The sequence below is a fragment of the Jaculus jaculus genome, chromosome 1 (genome assembly GCF_020740685.1).
Source record: "Jaculus jaculus isolate mJacJac1 chromosome 1, mJacJac1.mat.Y.cur, whole genome shotgun sequence".
Taxonomy (NCBI): domain Eukaryota; kingdom Metazoa; phylum Chordata; class Mammalia; order Rodentia; family Dipodidae; genus Jaculus; species Jaculus jaculus.
In genome coordinates, this window is record NC_059102.1 from 34,701,259 (window position 1) to 34,715,254 (window position 13,996).

Genomic DNA, 13,996 nt, shown 5'->3' on the forward strand with positions numbered 1-13,996 from the left:
TTTAGGCAGGAGGATCAGGCTAGTTTAGGCTACATAGATCCTCTCCAAAAAAAAAAAAAAAAAAAAAAAAACTTCCAGGTGTGGTAACACATGTCTTTAATCCCAGCACTTGGGAGGCAGAGTTAGGAAGATTGTTGTGAGTTCAAGGCCACCCTGAGATGACATATTGAATTCTAGGTCAGCCTGGACTAGAGCAAGACCCAACTTCAAAAAAAAAAAAAAAAAAAAAAAAAAAAAGAACTAGGGCTTGGGAGATGACTCAGCAGTTAAAGCACTTGCTTGCAAAGTCTGCTGGCCTGGGTTCAATTCCACAGTACCCATGTAAAGTTATATGCATAAGGTGGAACATGTGTCTGTAGTTCATTTGGAGTGGCAAGCAGGAGGCCCTGACATGCTCATACTCTCTTTCTCTCTCTCTCTCTTACTCCCTCTGCTTACAGATCAATATATGAAAAAAATGTATATATTTATATTTGTTATTATTCTTATTTTTGTTTTTTTGAGGTAGGGTCTCACTCTGGTCCAGGCTGGCCTGGAATTAACTATGTAGTCTCAGGGTGGCCTTGAACTCACAGTAATCCTCCTACAACTGCCTCCCGAGTACTGGGATTAAAGGTATGTGCCACCACACCTGGCTGAAAATATATTTTTTAAAAACACAGAAAATAAAGAGAAATGAATTCCCAGGTCCTTTCTTGTATAACCTACCCATTCACATCAACATATATACACTCACTTTATTCTTCCTAATAAACTATCTTTCCTTCATTTCCTCCCTGTCTCTTTCTGTTCATTCTTCTCTCCTTTTTCCTTGGCTCAACATTAGTAGTCACCAAGGTTGTACAAATTAAAATGACAATAAGATACTAACATGGTTTGAATGTGTCCCGCAAAAAAGTCTGTGTTGGAAATTTAATCTCTAATGCAAGTATGGGAAACTGGAGCCTGATGGGAGGCATTTAGGTCACAAGTACTTCTTCATGAATGAGTTATCCCATTATAAAAGGGTTTATATTAGGAGGGACTAACACATGCACATTCAATCTCTTGCCCTTCTACCTTCTGTTGTCATGGAATGACAATGGCAAAAAGATCTCTTAACCTTAGATTTCCTAGCCATCAGAACTGCCAGAGATAAATCTCTGCTCTTTTAAAAGTTCCTAATCTCCAAACATACTCAACATTCACACTCACTAGGATGGTTACGATAAATTAGTACTCTTCATATACTTCCAGTAGAAATCAAAAGTAGTGTAACTGTTGTAAGAAATAATCTGTGAGTTTTTCAGAAAGTAAAACATAAAGATAGCTTAAGACCTAGGAATTCTTCTTTTAGAACACCCAAGATAATTGAAAAGTATACATCCAAGTGGGGCAAGATGGTGCACAATGTAATCCCATCACTTGAGAGGCAGGGGCTGGAAGATTTCAAGTTTGAGGTCATCCTGGGCTACAGAGTGAATTCCAGACCAGCCTGAGTTACAGAGTGAGACCTTGTCTCAAAAACAAATGGGGCCGGGCATGGTGGCACATGCCCTTAATCCCAGCCCTTGGGAGGCAGAGGTAGGAGGATCATCATAAGTTCGAGGCCACCCTGAGACTACATAGTGAATTCCAGGTCAGCCTAAGCTAGAGTGAAACCCTACCTCAAAAAAAAAAAAACAAAAACAAAAACAAAAAACAACAACAACAAAACAAACAAACAACAACAAAAAAAAAAACAGGGCTAGAGAGATGGCTTAGTAGTTAAGATGGTTGCCTGCAAAGCCAAAGGATCCAGATTTATTTCCCCAGTACACAGCTAAGCCAGATACACAGGGTGACACATATATCTGGGGTTTGTTTGCAGTAGCTGGAGGCCTGGTGTGTCCATTCTGTCTGTCTGTCTCTCTTTCTCTCATTACCTCTTTCTCTCTCTCAAATAAATAGACCTTTAAAAATGATTTAAACAAACAAATCTCCAAACCAAGTTAAGCCCACAAAAATAAGAAAAAAAATACATGCATCCACGTAAAATTTTTGTACAAGGATGTTTATAGCAGTATTATTCATAATAGCCAAAACCATGGAAATGACCCAAATGTTCATTAACTGATGAATGTATAAATAAAATGTTGCAAATCCATATAATAGACTATCATTAACATATATTACAACATAATCTTTGAAAACATTATACTGAGAGAACACACATACATTGTATGATTCTATTTATATAAAATATACAGAATAGGCAAATGCATAAAAACAGAAAATAGGTTAGTGGTTACCAATGTATAGAAATAGGGCAATGTGCTAATGGGTATGGAGTTTCTGTTGCAGTCAGCTTCTTATTAGTGGCAGAAAGCACCTGACCAAAAGCAGCTTGTGGGAGGAAAGGGTTTATTTTGGCTTACAGACATGAGGGGAAGCTCTAAGATGGCAAGGGAAACATGGTATGAGCAGAGGCTGGACATCACCACCTGGCCAACATCAGGTGGACAACAGTAGGAGAGTGTGCCAAACACTGGCAAGAGGAAGCTGGCTTTACCACGCATAAACCCACTCCCAAAAATACAATACAATGCCTCTAGGAGGCTCCAGTTCCCAGCTGCCACCAGTGCTGGGGACCTAGCATTCAGAACACATAAGTTGGTGGGGGACATCTGAATCAAACCGCCACACTTTCTTTGGGGAGTGATGAGCCATTTTAGATGGTGATGGTTTCACAATTTTGTATTATACATTAAAAACCATTCACCTACACTTTTTTTGAGGTAGGGTCTTGCTCTAGCCCAGGTTACCTAGAATTCACTACATAGTCTCAGGTTGGCTTGAACTCACAGCAATTCTCCTATCTCTGCCTTAAGAGTGATGGGATTAAAAGCATGTGCCCCATGCCAGAGAGAGAGGGGGGGGGGGAGAGAGAGAGAGAGAGAGAGAGAGAGGGAGGGAGGGGGAGAGAGAGGGAGGGAGGGAGAGGGAGAGAGAGACGGGGGGGGGGGGGTGTGTGTGCAGAGAATGGGCACACCAGAGCCTCTAGCCACTGCAAATGAACTACAGATGCATGAACCACTTTGTGCATCTGGCTTTATGTGGGTACTGGGGAATTTAACTCTGGTCATTAGACTAAGGAGAGGAAAACGGCAAGCAGCCAGAGAAAAGAACAAGGCTCACTTTATTTTGGTCAGCTGTCTATTTGAAACGCTCATGCGAGTCCTCTTTATCTCGGGATTGGCCTCAGTCACCTGAGGGACAAAACAACTTTGAAATACCAAATAAGTACTCTCCCGGGTTTTCTTTCATTCCCACCGTTCCTCCTGGTCGCTAGTCAACCGCTCACCTTACTAATGGATTTCAGCACAAAGTTTAAAACCCGCCCAGCTGGCACCCGAAGGACTGTGCTTCGGCTGCGTTTGGTCCCGCTCGGCCGCCGTGGCTGGCCTTTGCGCATGTGCGGGGTGAACCGGGAAGAAGGTGAAGATGGCGGCGGCCAAGGCTGGGACCTTGGGCGTCCGGTGGCTGCAAAGGGCAACGAGCAGCGTGGTGCCATTAGGGGCACGGACAGGTCCGCAAGAACGGGGATGTCTGGATTTTAGTGTCGGGAGGGAACTTTCTGGGTACCAGGCAGCGGTGTCCTGGCCGGGGGCGGAGGTGAATTCGTATACCCAGAAAAGGGGTGGGCGGTGGCGCCGATCCCGCAGAGGTTCAGGCTGCGACCACGGCAGCCACTACAGCTTGGAGCCTTTCGGTGGCTGGAGAACCGAGATCATTTGACCTGGTATTCTTGTGCGCTCCAGCCTCCCACTTTACCAAGGACATGCTGCCCGGATCCTACCCTAGGACCCCAGAAGAACGAGCCGCCGCCGCCAAGAAGTATAATATGCGCGTGGAGGACTACGAGCCTTACCCGGATGACGGCGAAGGGTAAGGAAGAAAGGGCTGCTCGCGCTTGGGGCAGTAATGGGAGAAGACTGCTGGGGAGCGTGGGTCGACTCTGATCCTTTCCTCCGAACCTTCTTGTGGCTGCTCCGAGTCATTGATGTGGATGCTTTTGTTGATAGAGGGAGGTGGGAGTGGTGAGTGAGCAGCTGCAGCCGAGAGGACTTTAATTTTCTCCTTGGCTCGGGCTGTTTCCTCAAATGAGGAAGCTGAGGCTTTAATGGCTCCCTCGAGGACTCCCGAATAACAAAAACCTTCTTTGGCTCCATTCAGAGCGCTGGGTTTCTTTCAGATTGAGCATCTGCTGGGCTCAGGTGCGATCGTCCAGGCACGTGATCAGGCTGGTGTAGTGCTAGACTTCTGTCATGTGAACCCTATTGTGGATGGAATATTCATTCTCTCTCCTTCCCCTGTCTCGCTCTCCCTTCTCTTGCTGTGGAAAGTTCAGCAACTGGAGCTGGAGAGATGGCTTAGTGACTGAGGGTACTTGTTTGCAAAGCCTACTGGCCTGGGTTCGATTCCCAAGCTTCCATGTAAAGCCAGATGCACAAAGTGGTGCATGCATCTGGACCTTGCAGCAGCAAGAGGCCCTGGTGAGCCCATTGTCTGTCTGTCTGTCTCTCTCTCTCTGTCTCCCCTCGCAAATAAATAAAAATATATTTTTAAAAATCAGCAATTGCAAGGCAGATTAAACAGCCAACACTGTCTTGTCCCTCCCATTCATTATGTATAGTTGTGTGCTCTCACCTTAATTCTTCACTTCCTTGCTCTTCAGATTTGTTTTCAGTGGCTCCTGTTCTTGTATTAAAAAAAAAAAAAAATTAGCCCGGGCGTGGCACACACCTTTAATCCCAGCACTCTGGAGGCAGAAGAAGGAGGATCGTAGGAGGATCGCTGTGAGTTCTAGGCCACCCTGAGACTACAGAGTGAATTTCAGGTCAGCCTTAGCTAGAATGAGACCCTACCTTGAAAAAACAAAACAAAAAAAAAAAAACACAGAGAGAGAGAATATGAGAATGAGTGAATGAGCCTGCCAGGGCCTCTTGCAGCTGCAACTGAACTCCAGATGCATGCACCACTTGGTTTCTCATTATTTATTTATTGTCCTTTTGAGATAGGGTCTCACTGTAGCTCAGGCTGAATTTACCTGACCTGGAATTTACCATGTAGTCCAGGGTGACCTCAAGCTCACAGTGATCCTCCTACCTCTGCCTCCCAGATTAAAGGCATGTACCACCATGCCTGTCTTATCTTTTTTTTTTTTTTAGACTTTTATTTTTATTTATTTATTTGAGAACAACAGACAGAGAAAGAGGCAGATAGAGAGAGAGAAAATGGGCACGCCAGGGCCTCCAGCCACTGCAGATGAACTCCAGACACATGTGCCCCCTTGTGCATCTGGCTAATGTGGGTCCTGGGGAATCGAGCCTTGAACCAGGGTCCTTAGGCTTCACAGGCAAGCGCTTAACGGCTAAGCTACCTCTCCAGCCCTCTTTTTTTTTAAGTTAAAAAAAATTTTTTTTAATTTATTTGAGAGAGAGGGAGAAAGAGAAGCAGAGAAAGAAAGAAAGCCAGCCAGCCAGAGCCTCTTGCCCCTGCACACAAGTTCCAGATGATTGTCCTAAGACTGCTCAAAGTCCCTTTCAGAAGTTCTTGTTGTTTTTCAGGTTTGGTGACTACCCAAAGCTCCCTGACCGCTCACAGCATGAGAGGGATCCATGGTATAAATGGGACCACCCAGACTTGAGGATGAACTGGGGTGAACCGGTGAGAAAACCATTGCCTATTTCACCTTTTTTCCCTCCTTCTCCTTATTTTGTTCTGGGGATTCTCTCTCTAACTTAATGGTACTTTTTTGTCCAAGTAACATTAAGCCTTACTGCTTAAGGTAACAAGGTCCAGTGATAATGAGACCTATATGCTGCATTTGGAATGGGATTTATGGGAGTAACCAAAGCCCTGTACTGTAAATGTTGTGCATTTTATGATTGGGCTGTCTCTGGTGAGACCAACATTCAGTTGTGTGTCGGAGGCCTGACTCTTACAACATTGCCCCCAGGGAATGGAATGCTACTGTTAAGCCTTATATCATGCTGTGGCCACTCTGGTCTTTATGACAGTTACTTGTCTTTCTGCCGTAGTTACACTGGGACCTAGACATGTACATCAGGAACCGTGTGGATACATCCCCCACACCTGTTTCTTGGAATGTCATGTGTAAGCAGCTCTTCGGCTTCACAGCTTTCATGATTTTCATGTTCTGGGTGGGGGAAACATTTCCCTGCTACCAGCCTGTGGTGAGTATCTGAGAAGAACTCCCAAAGCACATTTGCCTAGCCTTCTTTGCTGAGGCAGTACAGTCTGGAGTAGAAAGCCAGCCAATACCACATTTGGCTATCTGGAATCTGAGGAAATGGGAAACTAGAAGGGCCTTACCCCTGGCCTGGCACAAGTACCAGAGCATTGCTCCACCCCTACTTCTTGGACCAGCTTGGGGGAGAAAATTTATTTTAGCAGCAAGTAGTGAATGAGAATGTGAAATCTTCAAAGTTGCCATTAAAGGATGTATTTACCAACTTCATCTCAGTAAGTGATCTTTCAAAGCAGAGTCCAGGAATCTAGAGTGGAAACTATCCTTTGTTGGATTTGTGAAGGGAACTTTCTATAGGGTACTAGAAGCAACTGTCTATTGCAAGAGAGACAATTAGAACAGAAAATATACTCTAGCTTTAAAGGAGTTTAGGAAAATTTAGATAAATGATATGATGAGCAATATTAGAACACATATGTGTGAGTTTGGCATGGTTTGTGCATATATGTGTGCAGTGAATCAACAAAATGGAATTAGCTGTTGTCAGGAAGTAGGGTAAAGCAAGATGCTAAAAAATAGAATTTTGAGCTGTCATGGTGGCACATGCCTTTAATCCCAGCACTCGGGGGGGCAGAAGTAGGAGGATTGCTTTTAGTCTGAGTTTGAGGCCAGCCTGAGACTCCATTCTAGGTCAGCCTGGGCTAGAGTGAGACCCTACCTTGACCCACCCCCCCCAGAGAAAGAGAAAACACCATAATTTTGGTGGTGGAGAGAAGTTGGAGAAAACATGGGACAAGAGAAAACAAAGGAGAGAAAGGTGAAGTGGGATAGATATATAAAAATGGTTCCTAGGGCTGGAGAGATGGCTTGGCGGTTAAGCGCCTGCCTGTGAAGCCTAAGGACCCCGGTTCGAGGCTCGATTCCCCAGGTCCCATGTTAGCCAGATGCACAAGGGGGCGCACGCATCTGGAGTTCGTTTGCAGAGGCTGGAAGCCCTGGTGCGCCCATTCTCTCTCTCTCCCTCTATCTGTCATTCTCTCTGTGTCTGTCACTCTCAAATAAATAAAATATTAAAAAAAATGGTTCCTAGAGAATCAGTTGTGTTGGTTTCCTAAAGATCTGCAAAAAATTTAGATTCTTTGGCCCCAGTTCTTGGAGGCCTTAATTTAGTGACTCTGCAGTAGAGTTCTACAATCAATATTGTCAGTAATCTCTGAGTAATTCTGATATGCTTCTAGAATTGGAGATCACAGTATTAAAAAATATTGTGAGGTGAATGAATCATTTAGGTTGGGTAGGATTTGATAGTGTAGTGATGTATTAGTTCAATGAATGTTCATGTAACACCTACGATGTATCAGATACAGACTTTGTTAGGGGTTGGAGATGCAGGAATGGCTTGGTCTGCCTCCAATAGCATGGAGCCATTTTCCTTTTTGAATAGAAACGTGACATGATAAGAGTTGGGTTTTTAGGAAGATTAATCTGAGAGTAGTGTCCAGTATAGATTGGAAGAAGAGGAACTGAAGGCAGGGAGGCTGCGGTGTTTGCAGTTGGCTGCCCAGTGCTACCTCTGCAGAGATAATCAATGTCCTGAAGGCAGTGGGTATGTCTCTGTGCTCTGACACGAGCCTTCCTGTCAAGCCCCAAGGGGCTCCCTGCTGGAGAGTGCACGTGGAGATGGGGTGAGCACTAACTTCACTTCAGGAGAGCAAGAAACAGTATGGCTCTTCCATTTTTCAGTTCTGTAAGCACATCACCCTTTTCTCCTCCCCTTGAGCTGTGTTCTCTGACAGCTGTTTGTTAGTAAAACCAGCAGCCCCTAAAGCACGTCCCAGCCATGTCTCCTCTGTGTTTTCCCCTACTGCTGCTCCTGCACGCCTCATTTGCCAGGCCACTATAGTGGTGGAACCATTAGAGGCTGAGTGACTTAAAGGAGATTGAGTCTGTCTCGACCCCGAGAGAGAGTAGGATGGATGGATGCATCGTCTCATTTAGAAAGCTGTGACTGACTCCCCCCCTTCCCACCTTGCACTTGCAGGGCAGACGCCACTTCTACAATTTAGGCTGTGCTGTGGGTTGAGTGGGGAAGAACACTGCTGCTGCCATCTTAGCCCAGCTGGGTCTGATCTGAGGCTGCTGCATACCCTTTGCTGTGCATGATTGTTAACTCAGAGTAGGGTGTGGTCAGGTATTGGCTGGCTGGATATTGTTCTTGCTGACCTGTGTTTATTTTTATTTTTTGTTTCTTCTTTTAGGGGCCAAAGCAGTACCCCTATAATAACCTGTACCTGGAACGAGGCGGTGATCCCACCAAAGAACCTGAGCCAGTGGTTCACTATGAGATCTGAGGATGCTTCATGGGCTTTCTTGCCCTCTAACTAGGACTCCTTCATTCCTAGAGATTTAACCTTAAAGAAATCCTTAATAAAACTCAGTGCTGTGGTATCTGTCTCATATCTCCAGGAATAGTCACTGCTGTGAGGAACCTCATCCTCATATTTTTTTCCTCACTCATGCCTACTGCCTGTCCTCTTCCCCATTCTGTTCTGCGATTGGAAGGATGGGGGCTTTATAAGCATAATAAGTACCTGATTTTGTTAATTTCATTGGAGGTGTGAAGGTGGTTGAGAGTTCCAGTTGTATAGCAGGTCATAAGGATTGATTCTTTCCCATTTATAGGGGCAAAGCAGGAGGAAGATACGTTCTGATTTCCCAAGTTGGGACAAGACTTATTTCCTATAAAAGCCCTTTTTGGGAGCCTGGTGTGGTAGCTCACACCTTTAGTCCCAAAGCACTTGGGAGGCTGAGGTAGGAGGATCACTGTGAATTTGAGGCCTACTTCAAGAACCCCCCCAAAAGCCGGGCATGGTGGCACATGCCTTTAATCCCAGCACTTGGGAGGCATAGGTAGGAGGATCTCCAAGAGTTTGAGGCCACCCTGGACTATGTAGTGCCTTCCAGGACAGCCTGAGTTAGAGTGAGACCCTACCTTGGAAAACAAAACAACAGAAAAACCAATAAACTTTTGGGGCTGAGGAAATGGTCCAGCCTAGGTTCAATTCCCCAGCTACCCACGTAAAGCCAGACACAAGGAGTAGTGCAAGTGTCTGTTACTCATTTGCAGTGGCAAGCAAGAATTCCTGGCACACCCATATACACCCACAATTTACAAAGCTGTTTTATAGTGTACACCTGTAATCCCGTCAGGAAGTTCAGGTAGGAAGATTGCAAGTTTGATGCCAGCCTGGGCTACATAGACTGTCAAAAACAAAATTTTACAGGGCTGGAGAAATGGCTTGGAGATTAAGGTGCTTGCCTGCAAAGTCAAAGGACCCTGGTTCAACTCCCCAGGACTCAAGCCAGATGCACAAGGTGGCACATGCGTCTGGGGTTCATTTGTAGTTGTTCTCTATCTGCCTTTCTCAAGTAAATACAATATTTGGGGAAAAAAAAATTTTAAGCTAAAAATAACAGACACCTATCTGGATGTGGTGGCATATACCTATAATCCCAGCCCTTGGGAGGCTAAAGCAGGAGGATTTCTACAAGTTTAAGGCTACCCGGTTGTATAGAGAGTTTAGGGCCCGCCAGAGCTATAGAGTAAGACGCTGTCTCAAGACAAAAAGAAACCAAAAATAATAGTGGCTAGTTTAAAAAAAAAGTGTTTCAAGTAAATTATAGAATGGTTAAGTGTTTAGGAGGACTAATCAGCCCTGACCTGATCTCAAAATATTTTTAGTTTTTTTTTTTTAATTTTACTTTTCTAGCTGGGCATAGTGGTGCATGCCTTTTAATTCCAGCACTCAGGAAGAAGAGTAGGAGGATCACTATGAATTTGAGGCCACCCTGAGACTATGGAGTGAATTTCAGGTCAGCCTGGGCTAGAGGGAGACTACCTCAAAAACAAAACAAAAAGTATTGAGCTGGACAGACAGATGGCTTAGCAATTAAGGTGCACTTGCCTGCGAAGCCCTAGGAGCCAGGTTTGACTCTCCAGCATTTATGTATGCATAAGGCTACATGTGTACAAGGCTACACGTGCACAAGGTGGCACATACATCTGGAGTTCAATTACAGCGGGTAGAGGTCCTGACCACCAATTAGTTTTTCCTCATAAACAATAATAAAAATGAAATTATTAACAGTTATTAAGATGGACTGGCATCTACAAGGTAGACAACGTTTGCACTGTTGTGGACTAAACAATAAGGCTTATTAAGTAGAATATACTGAATCTTGGAAGTATGGAATTGAAGGCAATTTAAGCAGGTGTTTAACTCCAGGGAAGAACTGGCAGAAGGAAGCCTGGGAATGGTGGTGCAAACCTGTTGTCCCAGCAACAAGAAGGCAAATTATAACACTTTATGATTTGAGTTCAAATTTCATTTGTAGTATCTATTTGGTGACACACTTCTGCCTCATTTCCTAATTCTAGGTATTGACTAAGATTCAGGCCGTGTGTGTGTGTGTTTGTGTGTGAGAGACAGGGTTTAATGTATTCCAGGATGGCCTCAACTTGGTATGTAATCGAGGATGAACTTCTGATCTGCCTGCCTCCACCCCACCCACCAGGATTACAGACAAGCACCATCACACTCAGTTTAGGCAGTGCTGGGGGTTGAACGCAGGGGTTTGTGCATGCATGGCAAGTGCTTTATCAACTGAGCTACTTCTCTATCCCCTAAAGCTCAGTTTTTAATCTTGTTCACTTTTCCTCAGCTCTTATCTACTTTTGTAGTGCCAAAAAGTTCAAGGAAAGTATAAGGAATGTGCTCAGAAGGTAGAAAGACTGGTCCAGGCACAGATAATCTCAGAACTCCCATGTCCACATTGTGTTACAATGAGTTGTCTCATCATCTCATAACCAGCAACCCAGCTTCAAAGATAAATTGGGATTACAATGCAATTCTTGCACTATGTGGAACTTTGGAAAGCTTCAGGTCCAATATCTCAAGCTGCCTGTGGAAATTTTTTATTTGGAAATGCCATCAATCCCACATAAAAAGCATTAACAATCTCTTCACATCCTTTTTCCATCTCGTCATCTTTAGCTCTGTTAATAGGACCACATTTTCTAGTCTCTCCTTTGGCTCTAAAGCCAAAGCAGTCTTGAACGTTTTACCTTTCTCAGTCACAAGAGCCAGTGCGGCTCTCCTTTATGATCACCACTCTATTAATCCAGGCTTTCATCACTCTAGCCCAGGTTGACCTGGAATTCACTGTAGTCTCAGGGTGGCCTTGAACTCAAGGTGATCCTCCTTACCTCTGCTTCCCGATTCATGCCCGGACTACTTTGCATTTTTAAAAGATTATTTATTTGTTATTATTTTGGCTCTCCGAAGTAGGGTCTCACTCTTGCTCAGGCTGTCTTGGAATTGACTATGTAATGTCAGGGTGGCCTTGAACTCACGGTAATCCTCCTACCTCTGCCTCCAGAGTACTGGGATTAAAGGCGTGCGCCCCCACGCCCCCGGCTGTCTTAATTGTTTTAAATTAAATGGGCTGCACTGAGATGCCCTAGGGCTATGGCTGGATCCTCTCCCTGTTTAATAACTACGTAATATGTTGTACTAGTCCTTTTCCTTTGACAGGCAATCCAAGGAGCGTGGCTCGAACTGAATAGACTAGCGTTTGCTAGGATGTGACTCCCAGCGCTAGAACTGCGCAGTCACAGGGCAGGTGATGCAGGCCCTATTTGGAAACGACCTCTCAGCGGGTCGGGAGGGATTCGTGCTGCGCTGCTCCGCGGGGCGCGTGGGGAGCAGTCCCGGCCCGAGTACGGCCACTTTTGGCCCTCGGCAGCCGCCGTTCGCCGCGCCAGCGGAGCCCTGAGGCCTTCCTCTCGGAGCCCCCGCGGTCCACGCCTGACCCCCACCCCGAGCTGGGCCCTCCGCACAGGTGGGTTTCCCCGGGGCCCGGGAGAGCCTAGACATCGTGAAGGGACCGGCCTAGGTGCCTCGGGAGCACCCACTGCGAAGCCCGGTGGGGACGGAGTTCCTTCCGTCCTCCCGGCCGCGCCCGGGTCCTCCGGCCCACGAAGTCTGCCTGTGCGTCTTCTGGCCGGCCTTGGGCCTAAACTGACCCCTGGCCCGGAGCCCATACCCGAGTCACCGTGTCCTGGCCGGCCTGGCCTGGCGGGACCCTGGTGCGCCTCCCTTGGCAGAGGGTGGGCTGTCCGCCCCAAGGATCGGGGCTTCCGAGGGTAGTGCGCTCCATCACCGCCTGTCTGTTAGGCTGTTGGTTAAATGGTCCTAGTTCCCAGATCCACACCACATCCACCTACCCCAGCCCTGCCACAGCCATTCTGACCCCAGAGAACAAAGTGGATTAAAAGTCCTTTTAACCGGGCGTGGTGGCTCACGCCTTTAATCCCAGCACTCGGGAGGCAGAGGTGGGAGGATTGCTGTGAGTTCAAGGCCACCCTGAGACTCCATAGTGAATTCCAGGTCAGCCTGGGCTAGAGTGAGACCCTACCTCGAAAAACCAAAAAAAAAAAAAAAAAAAAAAAAAAAACCCAACAAAAAACCCAGTCCTTTTAGTTACCTTCTACTTGACTTAAGCATGTCATGCAGTTTTATATAGATTAATGTGATATTTACACCTATACTTAGTCAGTTGTCTTTTCTATAAACTGGGAATAATACTTTATGGAGCCATTGAGAGAAACAAATGAGATAAGTATGTCAAATGCATGGTTGGTGATCACAGCCCCTACTTTTGTTATTAAAGGATCTTTCCCCAGAAAGGTGAAAATGTCCTTGACCTGTAAGTGGCGCTAGTGATTGAGTCGTACAATCAGCAGGTCAGAAGACACCGAATAAAGAGTCAAGTGTCTAAGAGAGTCCCTGAACATTTTAGCTTAACTGACAGCTTTAAGCTTTCTTCAAGATGGAAATTCAGTAGAGATTAAGTAATACTATCTCTTGTTTTTCTGTGTGAGTCTGACCTGACTGGCTTGCTCAAGAAGGTCACAGTAGGTTCCAAGTTTCCTCCTCCAAGTTCAGCATCATTTAAGAAAAACAAAACAAAACTTTATGTCCCTTTGCTAGTTTATTGGAATGGGACCTTGAAGGTACATTAGAATTGGAAATTACAAAGTTAAAATGAATGTCTGAATCCAGCATTTGGAAAGTAGAAACAACAGGATCAAGAGTTCAAGGTCAACCTCAGCCTCAGAGACTTTGAAGTCAGCCTGGGCTACATGAGACCCCAACTCAACAAAACAACAACAATGACAAAAAGTAACATGAATGTCTATATTTATCCGTCCAATAATGAGCACTTACATGACAGTCATTGATCTGGGGCAGTAGTTATGACATGGTGAGACATGGTGCTGGCTTTTGTTTACTTCTTCCCATATGCATGTGTATGCGCTGCGCGTGTGTGCGTTTGCTATGCTGGGGATCCAAACTCAGGTCCTCATGCTTGCACAGGCAGTCACGTCAACTGAGCCATCTCTCCAGCCCCAGTGCTGGCTTTTTTTTTTTTAAATTGTTTATTTGAGAGAAAGAGAAAGAGGCAGATAGAGAGAAAGAGAGAGTGGGTATGCCTGGGCCTCTAGCCATTGCAAATGAACTCCAGACGTGTGTGGCCCCTTATACATCTGGCTTACATGGGTACTAGGGAATCGAACTAGGGTCCTTAGGCTTTGCATGCACATGCCTTAACCACCAAGCCATTTCCCCAACACTCCCCTGTCCCCTCCCCCACAGTGCCGGCTTTTATGGGGTTGCATGTCAGTGGAAGAGATTGACAATT

General features: G+C 45.6%; 1 protein-coding gene across 1 annotated transcript; it reads left to right on the plus strand.

The window, feature by feature from the left end:
- Positions 1-3,399: 3,399 nt before the first annotated feature.
- Positions 3,400-8,685, plus strand: Ndufb8 (NADH:ubiquinone oxidoreductase subunit B8). Its single transcript, XM_004659447.3, has 5 exons — positions 3,400-3,547; positions 3,780-3,906; positions 5,589-5,688; positions 6,063-6,218; positions 8,491-8,685. The coding sequence occupies exons 1-5, from the start codon at positions 3,463-3,465 to the stop codon at positions 8,581-8,583; spliced, it is 561 nt and encodes a 186-aa protein (XP_004659504.2). The 5' UTR covers positions 3,400-3,462; the 3' UTR covers positions 8,584-8,685.
- The last annotated feature ends 5,311 nt before the right edge of the window (positions 8,686-13,996 follow it).

Coding starts and splice junctions, on each gene's coding strand:
- Ndufb8 (XM_004659447.3), top strand. CDS start 3,463: ATGGCGGCGGCCAAGGCTGGGACCTTGGGCGTCCGGTGGCTGCAAAGG. Junction 3,907..5,588: donor TACCCGGATGACGGCGAAGG/GTAAGGAAGAAA, acceptor GTTGTTTTTCAG/GTTTGGTGACTACCCAAAGC. Junction 6,219..8,490: donor TTCCCTGCTACCAGCCTGTG/GTGAGTATCTGA, acceptor TTCTTCTTTTAG/GGGCCAAAGCAGTACCCCTA.